The sequence below is a fragment of the Scomber japonicus genome, chromosome 4 (genome assembly GCF_027409825.1).
Source record: "Scomber japonicus isolate fScoJap1 chromosome 4, fScoJap1.pri, whole genome shotgun sequence".
Lineage (NCBI taxonomy): Eukaryota > Metazoa > Chordata > Actinopteri > Scombriformes > Scombridae > Scomber > Scomber japonicus.
In genome coordinates this window covers 6,341,649-6,358,349 of record NC_070581.1, presented here as the reverse complement: position 1 = coordinate 6,358,349, position 16,701 = coordinate 6,341,649, and the positions used below count along the sequence as shown (strand labels likewise).

Sequence of the window (16,701 nt, the reverse complement as noted above, 5' to 3'; positions counted from 1 at the left end):
GTATTGGATACTGTATTTATGCAGGCCTACACAAATACACGCATGATGAGTGAGAGCCCAAGCAACAGTGGATAGTATAAACATCTTTAGACAAGAGGGGAATACAAGAAATAAGGGACAATACTAAAAGAGGAGAAGGAAGGTGGGTTTGAGGGGGTTTGTTAGCAATTGCTGATGCTTTATCTATCAAGCAAAGACAAAAGATGTTACTGATTAAACATAAAAAACAATGTTTATGTGTTAATGGTTTTCCCTTTGATACTTGTGAAGTCAGACGGATGTAAAGTCAACAGTAGATTTCCCGTCACGTCCCGCCTTGAACTTGGTCCCCCTAAACAAATCTTTGCTTATCTTGCCATAACCCCGCCCTGCGCTCGCTGTTACCTCTTTCCTCCAGAGCCCCCAGCTACAGAAACCACCCCTCCTCAGCTCCCAGACGACGCCCTGGAGAAAACCCCCAAAGAGAAGAGGAAGAGGAAGAAAGACAGAGAGCGGGATCGTTCCAAGGCGGAGAACAAGGAGGAGCAGGGAACGACGCAGGGCAAGCCGGCTGAGGAAAAACCCCGGAAGACACCCTTCCCTACCCAGCCGGTTACAGGTAACCCCTGCTCCTCAGTGTTAGAAAAACATGAGCACAAATCTGAAATGTTGCTATTTTAATTAATCAAAACATGATCACAGTGATTAGGAAAACTCCCTTTTAAACAGGAAGTAATACAAGTTTTCTTAAAGAACCTTTTTTTTCTCCCACTCTTCTTATGTGGATAAAGAACAAGAGGCTTGAAAGCAGTAAGTGTTAGCCTGAAATGTAATGACAGTGTTTACACAAGGGAAGGACAGGTAAAGGAAAGGATAATGACAGGCAGTGCTGTTCAGCTGCAGGGCACATGTGTCCTCTGCCTCCCTCATAATCCAGGAGAACATGCATGGAGAGTAACTGGTGTTCATATGCGTCATGCTCACACATGTACATCTACACACACATCTATTGCCTGCATGGAGCCACCTGTTTCCTCCATTTAAAACCCTGCATTTATTACTAACATCCAGATGAATGACAAATGAAAGGAGAAAAGCAAACACAGTGTCTTAGTGAGGTGTTCTCCAGCATCTAGAGCAGCTTCAGTGCTTTCCTTGGTAATTATTCTATAATTGACTAAAATTACTCATGTGTTCCTTTTTATTGAGGTATGTCTCCAAGGAGACCGTTCATATGCGAAAGCGATGGAGCGGCGGACATCATGTTGCTGGTGGACGGCTCCTGGAGCATCGGACGCACCAACTTCAGACGGGTCCGAGACTTCTTGGAGGGTCTGATAACACCCTTCCACATCGGGCCGGACAACATTCAGATAGGTAAGGAGTGAGGGGGGTTGGGGGGGACTATGTCATCATTCACAATGCATGCTACAGAGGTGCAGAGCATTATACAAAAGTATTACACTTGTGTTGCTTCACCATGGCTGCATTTGTTGAGAAATATTGAGTTAAATTCTGCTCCTGTGTAAACCGCTGCTGATCAGTCACCTATACATTCAGTACAAGTGTGCTTACACCTTAGCAACCCCTTAGCAACCATTTACCAAAGCCATAGTGAGCAACCACCATAAAGTGATTTAATTCATCTCCATGTTTACTGTGAATCCACATCCAAAGTAAGATGTGTACAGTATGGAAGCACTACTGAAGCATTCTCTCTGTTCAACCTAACCAAAATAGTTTGCATGTAGGCTCTGATGGACATCAACAGTGTTTGTATTTATTTGTAATTTATTCAATTATTGATTTTATTTTCCTGCCTGCTTTGCCAAAGCTTTTATAGTTACTGTCTACCAGGAAAAATCCACTGTTCATTTCACAGGCAGACACCCCGATCCTCAAACTATAAAAAAAACGTCTTGTGTAATGCTGTGTTTTGTGTGTCCCAGGTCTGACCCAGTACAGCGGAGACCCCCGGACAGAGTGGCACCTCAACAACTTCACCACTAAAGATCAGCTGCTGGAGGCAGTCAGGAATTTCAGATATAAAGGCGGAAACACTTTCACAGGTAAACACAAAGGAAATATTCCACCTTTGACATCGTTGTTTTTGTGTTTTATCCTTAACTACACAAAACCATGCATCCATCCATGTGTCTGCAGGCCAGGCGCTGCTCCACATCATGGAGGAGAACATGAGGACAGAGTCGGGTGCAAGGTTAGACACGCCGTTTTTCCTGGTGCTCTTGACGGACGGGAAATCGCAGGATGATGCCATTGCGGCGGCAAACCGGCTGAAGAATGCTGGCGTGGAGATCATCGCTGTAGGTGAGCCTGAACGGAGGGAGGAGAAATATCTTGCAGTTTCTTCTTCTGCAGGCTCATATTCCCTTTAGTCTAGTCACATCATTTCTTTGCAGCGTGGGACTCTTGTTTTGTCTCTTCAATCTCATATTAATTGTGATATCATTGTTAGGTGCTCAGAGGCATTTCCTTTTACTTTTTACTAAGTTGGTTATGCTATTTTATCATTTTGTGAATGTTATTCAGGTGTGAAGAATGCTGATGAAGCAGAGTTGAGGCAAGTGGCGTCTGAGCCGGTGGATCTGAACGTCTACAATGTTAACGACTTCCCTCTACTCAGTAAACTGGTGGCACGACTGGTCCACATCCTGTGTGCGAGGATAGAGGATCGAGGCATCTCAAAACGTAACCCACCCATCAAGCACCTTTCTTTCTTTTTTAGTCAACTCATCATGCATCATGTTTTTCCAATCATTCAATCATGATGAGCTCCTCTGTGTGTGTGATTCTTGGTTGATGTGTATACAGGGATGGATCCTGGACCGACAGCCGACCCGGCCCTCTCCTACCCCAGTCCTTCAGACCTCCGCTTCTCTGACCTGGGCTCCAGAGAGGTGAAGCTCCACTGGACCAATCCTGCTAAGTCGGTCCAGCAGTACAGAGTGGTGTACCATAGCGCAGAGGGTCAGAGTCCACAGGAGGTCAGAAACACTACCGTTACCTCATCTGCTAATGAACTACATTAGTTTAGCAATGAATCCATTTAAGGTGCAATATGAATAGTGTTCACATAAATTATTGCTACATTAGGTTTGAGATGTAAGCGAACAGTTATATAAATAAAAGAAGCGTGGCAGATTTAAATCCTACTCCATCCAATTCTGAGAGAAATAAGCAGATTGCTTCATTCTAATAGGACAAAAGTGAATTCATCATGTGAATCCTCTTCAGTAAAGCACAAATAACTAGGAAAAAAGAGGAGAGATTGCAGCCACTTCCTGTTTGTCTCAAGAAGCAACAATAAAGAAGACACATTAGTATCATCTCCCATTCAAGGCATTAAAACCTCAGAGTTTGCCTTGTAATTGACTGTATATATGGAAAAACATATTTAAAGATGATATGGATTTCATTTGTTTGTGCTTGTCTCATTCTGTCTGTCTCTAGGTGGTGGTTGCTGGCTCTGAGTCCACTGTCCTACTGGAAGGCCTGTCCTCTCAGACGCTGTACCACGTGTCCATCTTCCCCGTGTATGAACACAACGTCGGCCTGGCACTCAGAGGGACCGTCACTACATGTGAGACCGGCATCATGGCTAAATATAATGTTTTATTAGATACAACTGGCAAGAAATGATTCAGTCATTCATCCCTCACGGTGTTGTATTTTAGGAATCAGTGAATCATTCTGGGGTTTGTTTTTCAGTTGTAAGCTTGGTCTAGACTGTACTCTTTAATTTAATTTATAGAGACCCCCCCCAACCCCATGATCAGTTCCCCTTTAAACTCCCCTTTAACAGGAATAAACCTCAAGTAGAACCAGGCTGACCATCTGCCTTGACCGGTTGGGGTTGAGAGAAGGAAAGACAGTGAGAGAGGGAGAGAGAGAAGAGGGAGAGAGGGAGAAGAGGGAGAAGAGGGAGAAGAGGGGAAGAGGGAGAAGAGGGGAAGAGGGAGAGAGGGTCACAGTAACACACAACACTGAAAATAACAGGAGTATGAATAATATGGTAACAGCATTTAATTACTAATGATACTAATAATATCAGGTGATGTTCTATATTTTCATTATCTCTGTGCCATAAACAGAATCCAGCAACAATAAATACTTACTATTGCACCAAATCCATTGCTGAAAATAGTTCAGAATAAGTACCCTATTTCCTCCTGTCTGACTAACATTTGCTAAAAATTACAGCGCTCAGCTACTTTAGGAAATTATTTAAACTTTTGACTTCTTTACACACTATCATTAAGTGTGTTCTGGCACTTCATGCAGCTGAGACATCACTCTGGGCTCTGATGACCTAAGACAGGCATTCTTATTTATGACATTTTAAGGGGTCGACAAATAATACATGTTCATAATTGTGAGTTAGAAACCTGCTATTATAAGTCTTGAATTTCTTCTGTTATACAGTGTTGCTGCAGTGTGGGTTTCACACAATCCACAACATTCCACTACATTTTTTTACTGGATTACTGTATTTAAAAATGAACAACTGCAACAGGGAATGTGTTTTGATTAATAGGTAATGATTAGTGAGCAATTTGGGATGCTGATTAGAAAACATGTGATTCACCAGGGAACAACTTATGTCCCTGTGACCATCTGTCTTCTGTCTATTAATAGATTTATAATATCTTTTAACACAACACTAAAGCCCGGCTCATTCACTATGACTAAACAGCACTGACTAAACCATGTTTGAACAATATAGACCATAAACCTGTGAATTCTGTGAATATTCTATGAATGTTTTATAGATCACTACATGTACCAGTCATGACCACAACAGCTCTTATCTGTAATACAGCCAAAAATACCAACTGGAAACTCCCTTCCCAAACTGCTTGTACAAACCTTCAGTTTAATAAATATACAGTATCACATGACCTCCACCAGTGAACTGTCAGAAACTTTGAATGCCCCAAACTGTCAGGACATTTTTAAGGCTTCAGGTAGCATCTACAAATACTGTATATGCTGTAAAATGAAAGGGAGAGCTTTAAAGGTCTGTTCAAATTTGTAATTTTATCCTTAAAACATCTCCAACACCAGAGAAGGTTTAACCATTAACAATATGCTTTCGGTTTTAGTTTAACTCTGTGTCTCTGTTGATGTGATGCCTGGGAACAAATCTGAGCAAGCCTGACACAGACTGTCACAGCTGCCTCTTGAAAAAGAAAACATGAAAGCAGACCTAATGTCCTTAAAGACCACCAGTTATGAGAGGTTCTGTAAGTTGTGGACATACATGATTGGATGATGCCTGAACTACCATGAGGCTCCATTCTTGGCGTTTCTCTGCTCTCATCATCCTTTCTATTCTCTTCCTTCCTTGTCTTTCTCCTGCTGCCTCTCATCCTCTCTCAGTGCCGCTAGCCATGCCTGCCAACCTGGAGGTGACTCCTTCCTCTTACAGCACACTGCGAGTGAGTTGGGGTGCAGCACCGGGCGCAACACAGTACATGATCCTGTACTCGGCACTCAACCACGGAGAGCCTGACGATGCCAAAGAGGTGAATACAAACGTACATGGGTTCCTCTCTCTTTTTCATAGCGCTAATAATAGCTTACAGTGTGGGCAGAGAGGTGACAGTTTCATTACATTCACTCCACACTAAGTCTAAGCCCATGGAGAAAAATAGATACTAATATTATAATACTAAAAATAACCCACTTCCACTCTCTGCTAATTGGTTTTGTATGGCACTTAATATGAGCCTCCACAGGAATGTGCAAATGTAGTGGAAATGGGTAGAGAGAGGGTGTTACTTTGAATAGGCCATTTTTATTCGCATTATATATATTGTAAATATTAAGGTAATATTATTTTTTATGCCTCCACACTGGGGACAGCTGTGACCAGAGGTGTTATGTTTTCAGGTTGTGTGTTTCAGTCTCATGAATTCAATATCAGGAACACCCAGAATGTGCCACAAATGTCCACTTGGACTCAAGGATGAACTTACTACATTTTGATGGCCATGGGTCAAAGGTCATGGTCACTGTGATGTCATGTCTGTCCCATTGTCATAAATGCGATATTTTCATGGACGCCTGGAGGACAATTTCATGACATCTGGCTGAATGGATGAACTAATTAGAATGTGGTTGTTAAAGGTCAATGTTCATTCTGAACATAACTCATGAATTCACATGATAATTATGGTCAAGGTTCATACAAATGTCTGAAAGGATGAAAAGATGAAGTAATGACATTTTGTTCAAAAACACTTTTCTGGCCATTATTCAACTCCATAACTCCATCCGTGAATATATGTAAGCACTCATTTCCACTTATATACTGTGATATGCATTTACAATAAGGACTGGCAGCAGTAAGCCTCACTAATGTGTTTTCATAAAGTTGGTGTGTTCACAGGGAGAGACGATTCTATCTCAGGATGAAATGCTGTCCTTTATGTTTCTTTATCTAGAAACACACTACTAACTACAGGTGTTTCTTGTATCACTGCAGGAGAAATTCAGTGCAGACCATACAGTGGTGGAGCTAGCAGGGTTACTGCCAGAAACAGACTACTCTGTCACTCTTTATGCCCTCTATGAGGAGGATCCCAGCGAACCAGTCACTGCTGTTGCTACCACACGTAAGGCATTCAGAAGTCCCATTCCTTATTTTCACTTACTCCTTTTTCCATTTTCCCACTTTCTAATTTTTCTACCATTTGTTTCCTCCATTCTGTCTGCCAATTCCCAAATTCACACATAAGTAACTCAATCTTCTGTGTTTCCACCATTGTTCTTTCCAATACATTTTCACAGATCTTCTTGATCACTATTCCATCTTCCTTTCCACCTCTTTATTATCAGCATCTGCGGTACAGCAATGTCTCAGTGGCACTGATGAAACAATCTCCAGTGTCTTTCATCTCCTTCACATTCCTCTCCCCTCCTTTCATATTTTTTGCTGTCCCTCCCCACAGTCCCCCTCCCAGCTCCGATGAGGCTTCAATTCCCGATGGTCACCCACAGTGTACTGAGGGTAAGCTGGGTGCCCGGGGCTGTGGACGTCCCCGGCCATCGAGTCACCTACAGCACTAACCACGGCAGTGACGTCAAGCAGGTAACTTGTTAACCCCTCTATCGGGCCAGTAACTATATGTAGTAACTTCCATAAACATCCAAAATAGCCTCCCCATGCCTCTCTGTGAGCTTGTACAGTAGAACCTTATGGATTTTTTATAGATATACTTTTTGGAAAATGTTTTACCCTAGACCTGCGAGAAACCATATATGGTAACTTCGTTGACTTTGATTTGCAACATAAAAATGAACAATTTTGAAAAAAGCATGCAAGTCATGTAAAATCCCCCCCAATAACGCTCTATGGTTAAAATGTTTGAATTTCCAAATATTTCAAAAATTGAAAAAGCTAACACATATTATATAGCAGTAAGTTAAGGTGTTAAAAATGGGGGAAGTGTATGGTCCTGCACATTCACACCTGTGTTCTTAAGCATCTTTCATTTCACCTAAATTCCCACTACAAATAATAATAATATGAATAAGGAATCATATATTTTTTACAAATGGAGATATGATGTTTTTTAATGATTAAAACGTGTATATTACTAGGAATAGTTGCTATAAATGTGATATAAATATCAATAAATTCATATACTATAAATAATTGTAGGTCTTATTGTCATCACGGGTTTTCTGTCATTCTTCTGACCCTTATAACTGTAGAAAAATGTTTTGCATTCTATGTTGTATAAAAAAGGTCCTAAAAAGTCTTAAATTGAAAGACTATTGTAGGACCCATCAATAAGATGGGTGGGTTGGAAAGGGCAGAATGTCAGTATGTGTACTGTGTCTGCAGCCGCACTCATTCAGTCACACTGCACCTCTTTCCAGATGGAGGTTACAGGACTGAACTCAGTGCTGGTGCAGAATCTGTCCTCTCTATCCAGATACCTGGTGTCTGTCCAGTCTCACTACCCACAAGGCCTTTCTACAGCCCTCACCAGTAACATCACCACACGTAAGACACACACACATTTTCTGTTTCCTTGCTGAATAAAAAAAATCAAAGCAGACAAATGATATATTTTTTCCCCCTTAAACATGTTCCATCTCTCCTAGTGAAGGTGCCCTCCCCATCAGACCTCAGGGTGACCAATTTCTCAGGCAGTGACATCATTGTGCGCTGGGAGGCCGCAGCTGATGATGTTGTCTCCTACCTCATCAAGTGGATCTCCCTCAGTGGAGGAGACCTGAGACAGGTGTGTGTGTTTGTGTATTAATGGATGTGTGGAATGTGTAATATGTTAGTCAAATTGAGTTAATGTTACACCTGTCTGTGTATTTCAGTTGAGGGTGAGTGGCGAGAGTGAGGGGGCCATCTTGGAGGGGGTGGAGGACGATAAGGAATACCAGATCTCTCTGTCTGCGCTGTATGGAGACGGAGCTCAGAGTGAAGCTGTGGCCATACGCTACAGCACCTGTGAGTCACACACTACACACACACACACACACAAATAAGTCAAATAATAACAGATAGACTGGAGATGAACTGGATAGCTTGTACATTATGAGATATTCTACATGGCTGAACAAACACAGAGCACCACCTACTGAACATTTTAATTGAAAACCCAAATAAAAAAAGACATCATACTCCATCATGGAGTCCACTTTAACTCCTGAACAACAGACCAGGTGCTGGACCAAAAAACCAAGAGTGTAAAAGAGAGTAACGTTTCGAGCAGGTTATGTGACTTGAGCAGTGCTCCCGAAACACTACCTCCTGATATCCCATTCAACTGATATTTGCATTGGGAGTTAGAGTGTGTGGACTTTCTTCTATGTTGTATACTGCTGACTTCAGAGAAACAGCACTTCCACCTTTTCAGACCATATTACAGTTACAAGATATACAGTATATGACACGGAATTGAGCCAAATCCATCTTAGCAAATCCATACCATCCTCTCTTCATGTAATGTGACAACCTCCCATCTGGTCAGAGATGCAGATTTTTTTTTTATTATTAGCGCAGCAGGTTTTCATTTATCCCCTGTGGATTTGATTTACACCAGAAACCACCTCTTGCTACCTGTTGTTTTCTATTCCTCCACTTTGGAAACAGCTGTGGCAGCCCTTTTAATGTCTTCCGTTGTCTTATTGGGTTTCTATTAGGTTTGTTTTTTATGATAACTTCCCGCAAAAAAAAATCCTCTTGTGGGAATAAACAAAGATGAACATCTTTGTAGTGAGTCTACATAGCTCTACTTTTTGTGTTTTGTCCCTGCAGTGTCCGGCGGAGGCCCGTCCAGCGTGTCCGTCTCCGAGGAGACTGCAGTCAGCCTCGTCATCAGCTGGGTTCCCCCCAACGCTCACGTCCTTCAGTACCGCGTCTCTTACACTGCGCTGACTGGAGCAGAAAACCAGGACAGCACTGTGAGTGGGTTGTAATCCTCTCTCCATTGCTTATCTGTCCGAACAGTAAATCACAGTGTTTCCCAAGGGTAACAGAGGATTCCCCCAACTACATATTAACTTTCTCACCCGTGTCACCAGATGGACATTTAACCTGCCAGCTTGACTTTGAAAGGTATGTTTCTTGTCTGCAGGTGTTAGTTCCAGGTGGTGAGAAGCAGGTGGTGTTAGAGTCATTACAGCCAGACACACGCTACAGCATCCTGGTTACTGCAGAGTACCGCAACAGAGAAGGAGGCAGCGGTTCAGCTCAGGGCAAAACCAGTGAGTAAAACACACAGTACTTAGCTTTACATCAAAAATGTGGCAGAGCTAATGCTAAATGTCTTTTGTCTAATTTAAATCTAAAGATGACATCACTTTGTCCTTGCAGCACTAACATACTTGTGGAAATCTAATGAACATGTATCACTTATTATGTTTTGATAGGCAGGATTGTGGGAAAAGTAGGATATCTGCAAGTCATGGAAAAACATTGCATTGTTCCCTCAAAAAAAGTCTTAAAAGTCATAATTTAATGTACTTTTTTGAGATGTTACTCTTCTTTAAACTACAAGTCAGACTGATGTGACAGTGGATTGTTCATACAGGAAGCAGTTTCATGTTTTTATTTTATTTCATTTTACTTTTTATTTATCAAATTTAGAAAAAAATGAATTCACTTCAATATACTAAAGCTGGAATTTGGGACTTTTGCCTCCCCCTTCTGGCAATGGGTGTAAGTACAAACTCTAAGATATTCCTTTATTAGCCCCAGAGTGGGCAAATTTCCGGTGTTACAGCTACAAATGGACAGCAAAAATAGAAGAACGTCAATAAAAAGAATAAAGAACAATAAATAATAAGAATGTGTACAAGCAATAAAACAATATTAATAAAAATTGCTGGGTTGAACTGAAAGTAAAGTAAGTGTAACATCATAGACTCCATATAGTGCAGAGAGATTTATCTGACCGAGACTGACAGAATCAACAATGTGTGAACCCGTTTGGCAGGTGTGAAATGTAATGAACTTTCATTTATATGAAGTTAATATATATATAAAAGTTCAGCGTTGCAGGTTGAGTTACTTTTTAATGAATTAACCTTTCCATTAGTGTTCTGTACCTTATCTGGGTATATCATTCTATTACGAGCAATTGCATTGAATTGGTTATTATCCTAAAAGTTAAATTTATTGAACACTGCAGAAATCCTGTTTGGTCACATTAAATACAAGCAAATCAAACCTGCAATATTAGAATGTTTCATGATTAAAATAAAAAAAAATCTACAGTCCAAAACTGTCAAATAATGTTTAATATGTTTTCAGTATCACTCAACTTACTATAGTGCCTGCTACCATGTTAATGACGGCACAGGAAGACAAAAAAGATATTAATATTTATTTTATTATTAGCTATAAGCAAAGATGACTAATAGGTACATTTATGTATTTCTTAAACTAACCAAATGTTAAAATTGGGTTCAAATCTCATGTGTCTTCTTATTGAAGGTTCTTGTTAAAGTCAGTGTTCCTGCTTCTGTTTGCCTCTTCTTACTGATCACCTTTCTTTCTGTTCAACAGTCTTTCTTCTTTACTTTTCTGTGTGTCTGTCTCTATCACTTTCTCTCAATCTGTCTGTTCAGAGCACAGGGATAACTTACAGTGGTGTTGCCATGGTGGAGGGATTAGGGACTAGATTTTTCAGCGGAGTTGTTTATTTTCCAACCTAAACACAGTGCAAAGCAATAGTCTCCTCCATGTGATGATAAACCTGCTGTCTGGGCTTGTTAAGCTGTCAATATGAGAGACAAGAATGAACCAGGTCAAGGGTCAGTGGCAGGTTGACTTCTTGCAGCCAGCTGTGGGGTATGGGCTCTTTCTTTTGCTGAGTTTGTGACCTTTTGTTGTTGTTTAAAGCAGATATACTGTATTATCTCTTTGTCTCTCTGTCTGCAGCCAGCCTGAGGGTAAGCAGTGTGAGCGTGGTCAGGTCAGATCACTCCAGTATCTGTCTGTCTTGGAGACCAGTGTCAGCTGTCGATGGATATCGTATTGTCATCCAGTCTGTTAAAGGTAATCTATAGTACAATCTATAGTACAATCTATAGTACGTGATAGGTCTGGATATTTACTTAATCCCCTGTCAGTTTACTCACTACAGTGTGTACGTGTGTCCTGTCTAATGTGTGTTTGTGTGTATAGACAAGGACACAAAGGAAGAGACAGTGGATGAGTCCAGCAGCAGTCACTGTTTCACCGCTCTGGAATCAGAGACCTTGTATCGCATCAGCGTGCACTCGCTTCTCGGCTCAGCAGAGGGTGCTGCCGTCTCCATCCTGCATCCAACAGGTCTGACGTGATCACAGTAACACAGATATATGTTAGATGCTGAAGTTAGATGACTCATTACAAACACTAAGATGTGGCACCTGGTACCACAAGCAAAGTCAAGTTAGTCTTTTGGTTCTCAGGCTTTACTGGGCTTAACATCAGTGATTCCGGGTGACTGGTATCATTAAGATGTTCATGATGATGTGAAATGTGAAATGAGACAACATTGTGGTAGTCTCAGAGTTATTAGGTAATTGTGGCAGTAAAAGCTTTTATTTACAGAGGTGTAGTTTATATTATAATCACACAGCTTACATAGAATAAGAAGTTGTAGAAGGAATAATAGCTAAATATTCAGAATAAAGGTAAGCTACTGTTTTTAGATTCATTTAAATTCATGCTCTATAGTACAGTGTTTTTGTCTCATGATAAACAATCCATTATGAATATGTGATACATTTATAAAAGTTAAAAGTAACTTAATATAATGTTATGCTTCAAGCACAGAGAGGATAAAAAGCAAAGTGCTTGATAAGTTCTATGTGAATGTAATGTATAATTAACTGGAAGCTAATTAACAGTGTATTGTCTGTTTTTATGTAATGAAAGACAACAGAAACTATTATTTTTATTTGTTGTTAGCTGCAGTGATGCAATGACAGTGTAAAAGCTATTTAGACTGTGAGGAATCCTGTTGGGAAATAAGAAAAAATGCAGCAATAGTCATCATTCATTATGTATTCAGTGTGGTTTCCTCATTTAGTTTGAAGTCTTGAGTAGATATCAAAAGGCTGGAGCAGTAAAGATATTCTACTGATGTTTAAAAATGTCTCTATTGCTGTTTAGTACTCATCATTTTATAATCAACTCTGTAGTTTTGTCCCTGTTGAGATGTCAGGGATTAATAATGACTCAGCAGGTCAGCCATGCAGTACAGGTTACCATGGTGACCAACCTGGGTTAAAAGTGAGCTGACTTCATGTTACCAGAAAACCTGAGTTAATCCCAAAGATACCTGAATACCAGGCTTCTGATTTTTGTACTTCATACTTATTTCCTCATTAAATAAGTAATTTATATGTCAAATGTGAGAAACTATTAATTTTCTTAGAGTCTGTTACCTCTACAAAATGTAATATAATTATTACAATAATAATTAATTTATTGTAACAGTAAGTATATCTATGCATTTTAAACAAAAAATTGAAAAAAAGTGATTAAAAAAAGTGTTGTTTAAATGTAACATGGTTGGTTATATTTGGTCCTTTTACAGCCACAGCTCCAGTCAGAATTCCAATCCATCCCCGGATGTACCCTATCCACAACGAAGGTGACTCATCATCACACCGCACTAATCTTCTTGTTGAGAAACAAGTCTAATTAGCACTCAAATCATTTTTGTAAGCTTTTTAAGCTGTCATCTCAGGTCTAATCATGCAAACCTGTTATATTCCAGAAATAGTGCAGGGTTGGTCACGTGACTCCAGCAGGTCTTCAGAACATCATGCTTCATTTGTCTATTTAAATGAAATTTGCTCAGTATTGTTATTTTAGACATTAAACTACTTTCTTATTACTACAATATTATCCCACATAAAGATGTTAAATAAGCAATATATTCCTTAGCTTTCCTTATTGCTTTCTCTACAGCTATATGTTGTGATACACTTCTAAAATGTGTGTTAAAAATGCTGTATGTGTGCTTTGCTTCTAATGATACAACACTGCCCTCTTGTGTCGCAGTCTGTCCTGAAGTAAACATCAGAAACAGCATCGTTACAGGTGAGACAAGCCGTCCCCACACATCACTGAAAATCTAAAAAAAAAAAAAAAAGACTCATAACATGAAACATCAAATGTACTCAAATCCCATGCAGTCTTAAATTACACACTTTATCTCATATCTGTGATGCATGTGTCATCCCAGGGTTTGACATGATGGAAGCGTTTGGTCTGACTCAGAGAGCTCACTCGTCTGTGGAGGGCGTGGCGGCCGAGCCTTTTGTCTTCAACACGCTCCCCACCTACACTGTGTACAGAGACGTCCAACTGACGCAGAGCACCAAGTGAGACTCTCTTACTGCTTTTAATTCACCCTCTACTTCTGTTACTGTGTTTGCTTTTATCTACACACTAAAAAACCTGCAATCCCTCATTTACTACATGAGTAAACAGGTATACTTGCATAAATAATTGTTTGCTGTCAGACATATAGCCTTTTTTTGTCATGTTGTATGCAACTGCAAAGTTGACCAACCGGTCTGTTGTGGTCACATGACCAACTCCAAATTTGATCTGAACTATAAAACTCCAGTACAGTTTTTGTATATTTGGTGTATGTACAGTTCATCACATCCCTCAAGATGCATTTTAGTTTTAATAAGTGTGAATTATCTTGGTCATTAAAAGAAAAAAGCTTTAAAAGGTTCAATGAAACTTTATGAGCAGTGATGCTGTAGTCATTGCTAGACCCTTTTTTAGAGATTGTCTTGGTAATAAAATAGAATATCAGCTGATTATCGGTCAAGATAGCCAGATATTTGTAGCACTGAACCTGGTCAATGATCCGTCAGGACAGGAGTGTAGGGCATCCTTCTAAAGTCAGCCCTTGTATCTTAAGTGTTGATTACATTTCATTTTAAAAAGCAGTTATCACACCGACTGGACTGTGAAAAGAACAACTGCCCTGTAACAGGCTAATAATGACCGAACCATCTGCAAACTTTACATTTTATTCTCATGTTACCTTCTCTTCTCAGTTCATTTCAAATCCTCCAGTGGGGGATTTCACCTAAAATGTCTATGTTTTAAATCGCCCTTTCTGCCTCAGACAAGTTCACTCAGGAAGTAAAAAAGAAAATCAAAGCTAACAGTAAAACTCTGAAAAGTAAAACTGATACAATCATTCCATCTTTCCCTTTTTCTCCCTCCAGGTTCATCCACCCTGCAGGTTTCTCTCCAGAGCACACCATCAGCATCGCCTTCCGCCTGTTGCAGGAAACACCCAGGGAACCGTTTGCCCTCTGGCAGCTCACTGACAATGACTTCCAGCCCATGATGGGAGTGGTGCTCGATCGTGAGTAACACTTCTGCAGATCCCCATCTCCCACACAGCCAGCAGCCTCATCATGTCCTCATATGCTGTCATAAGAACTCCATTAAAACCTCTGCTGTAGATACTGGATACAAGAAGTCACATTTTAACAGAGACTTAGAGAAAGTTTACATTATTAGTGGATTAGTGGATGTCAAATTAGGTTTTTCTGAAGTTTTTCAGAGACAATTTTCATTAAGTTAGGACAAGTTATTAAACTGCAATGTAATAAAGAATGTGGCGTGTGATTTAAGAAAATGTCTTAAAGTTAATAAGCTTTGTAAACACCCAAAACTAGTGCTTTGGGTAGGGACTATTTTTAGCTGCGTATTAATACACATCAAATTAATTGCAATGCCTGCTCATCATCTTTTCATCATAGTGAAGAAATATGACACCTAGTGTAGCATGTGGCTCATTAATCTGTTTTTAATCATATTTGGATAACAGTGGAGCTACTATATACAGAACAGAGAAATTAGATACGTCAGGCTTTGATTACACAGACGATGCTTGTTTGCTGGATGAGTTCATTGTTGATTTTGGTCCTTTCATCAGATTTAACAAGAAAAAATATGGTGTCACAAGACATTAACAAGTAAATGTTTAGCTGAATTGTTTTTGGAATCGCAAGATGCCATCAGTGAAAATCAGCTCTCGTACTCATATGGACTTGACATCAAAACTTTTTCTCTGCCCCCATTCTGTAAGGATTTTAGGGTGATGGAGAACAGCTGGATGTTATATTTAAATGCAGAGTGAGAGGGTTTCACAGACTTTAGAATTAAAACATCACTAGAGGCTATTCCAAATTAAACTAGCGTAAAGCAACCAACCTTACAGTCAGCATTGCCATCTTCAGAGCCCTGTTTTTTGTTTTATGAGTTCTAAGCTGATTACTGAACATCTGTTTGTTTTTCACCTTCCGCAGCTACTACCAAGCATCTGGTGTATTTCAGTCTGGACTACCGAGGAGAGGTTCAGGAACTGACCTTTGACCAGTCACAGGTCCAGAGGCTGTTCTATGGCAGTTTTCACAAGGTGGGACACTACACTAAGAGAGTCCTACACGATGATAAACGCTTTTCTTTTATTTGTCAGAAAATGAAACATTGATGTTACATTTTCATCTCAGGCTGCCTTGTTACTCTTGTGCGCTCTCATAAAACTGAAATGTCAAGGCCTGCAGTAATAGGAAAGAACATGATGGAAAGGTGAAAGAGGTGTGTAATCTTGGGTCTTTAATCCTTGTCACAATGACATGATAAGGAAAATACACATAAAAAAAGACAGATGTACACTAAGAGAAGGTAATAATCGTTAAATTGGATTACATTCTAACCTTATAAAATAACTTATAATAGCTTTTACAGATCCTGGCTCTGTCAAAAGATACAAAGAATCAATGCTGGAAGGGTGGTGAATTTTAGCTGTGCTGTTAAAATCTTGAACTAGTCCTTTAAATTCTGACACTCGCAATCAAACCTCTTTTCTTAGCTTCCCTGACACTTGACCTAATATGACAAAAAACAAAACAAAAGATAATCTGTGGTTCCATTTGTGTCCTCTCTGTTCTGTGATTGGCAGATTCACCTGTCTGTCAGCCAGGTGGGCGTGTCCCTGTCTGTGGACTGCCAGCGTGTGGGTGAGAGGCCTGCTCGCCCTCTAGGTAACGTACCGACCGATGGCTTTGAGATGCTGGGGAAGCTGGTGAAGACCAGAGGGCCTAACAGTGGATCTGCTCCGGTACATTTTTATTCTATTCTATTAGTTTTCTTTGATTTCATTCCAGGCTCAGTGTTTCCTGTCAATAAATTAA

General features: G+C 40.1%; 1 protein-coding gene across 1 annotated transcript in view; it reads left to right on the top strand.

Annotated features, from left to right (window-relative positions):
• LOC128357078 (collagen alpha-1(XX) chain-like) overlaps positions 1 to 16,701 on the top strand; it is a 44,267-nt gene that overhangs the window by 22,569 nt on the left and 4,997 nt on the right. Inside the window, exons 14-36 of the mRNA XM_053317317.1 lie at positions 430 to 598; positions 1,189 to 1,356; positions 1,929 to 2,048; positions 2,143 to 2,307; positions 2,530 to 2,688; positions 2,812 to 2,984; positions 3,451 to 3,580; positions 5,380 to 5,525; positions 6,488 to 6,617; positions 6,954 to 7,093; positions 7,888 to 8,014; positions 8,116 to 8,255; positions 8,344 to 8,476; positions 9,287 to 9,432; positions 9,606 to 9,735; positions 11,414 to 11,530; positions 11,660 to 11,806; positions 13,062 to 13,118; positions 13,532 to 13,570; positions 13,716 to 13,854; positions 14,722 to 14,864; positions 15,814 to 15,923; positions 16,470 to 16,628. Coding sequence (XP_053173292.1) covers positions 430 to 598; positions 1,189 to 1,356; positions 1,929 to 2,048; positions 2,143 to 2,307; positions 2,530 to 2,688; positions 2,812 to 2,984; positions 3,451 to 3,580; positions 5,380 to 5,525; positions 6,488 to 6,617; positions 6,954 to 7,093; positions 7,888 to 8,014; positions 8,116 to 8,255; positions 8,344 to 8,476; positions 9,287 to 9,432; positions 9,606 to 9,735; positions 11,414 to 11,530; positions 11,660 to 11,806; positions 13,062 to 13,118; positions 13,532 to 13,570; positions 13,716 to 13,854; positions 14,722 to 14,864; positions 15,814 to 15,923; positions 16,470 to 16,628 — 3,087 coding nt within the window. The remainder of the gene's footprint in view (positions 1 to 429; positions 599 to 1,188; positions 1,357 to 1,928; positions 2,049 to 2,142; positions 2,308 to 2,529; positions 2,689 to 2,811; positions 2,985 to 3,450; positions 3,581 to 5,379; positions 5,526 to 6,487; positions 6,618 to 6,953; positions 7,094 to 7,887; positions 8,015 to 8,115; positions 8,256 to 8,343; positions 8,477 to 9,286; positions 9,433 to 9,605; positions 9,736 to 11,413; positions 11,531 to 11,659; positions 11,807 to 13,061; positions 13,119 to 13,531; positions 13,571 to 13,715; positions 13,855 to 14,721; positions 14,865 to 15,813; positions 15,924 to 16,469; positions 16,629 to 16,701) is intronic.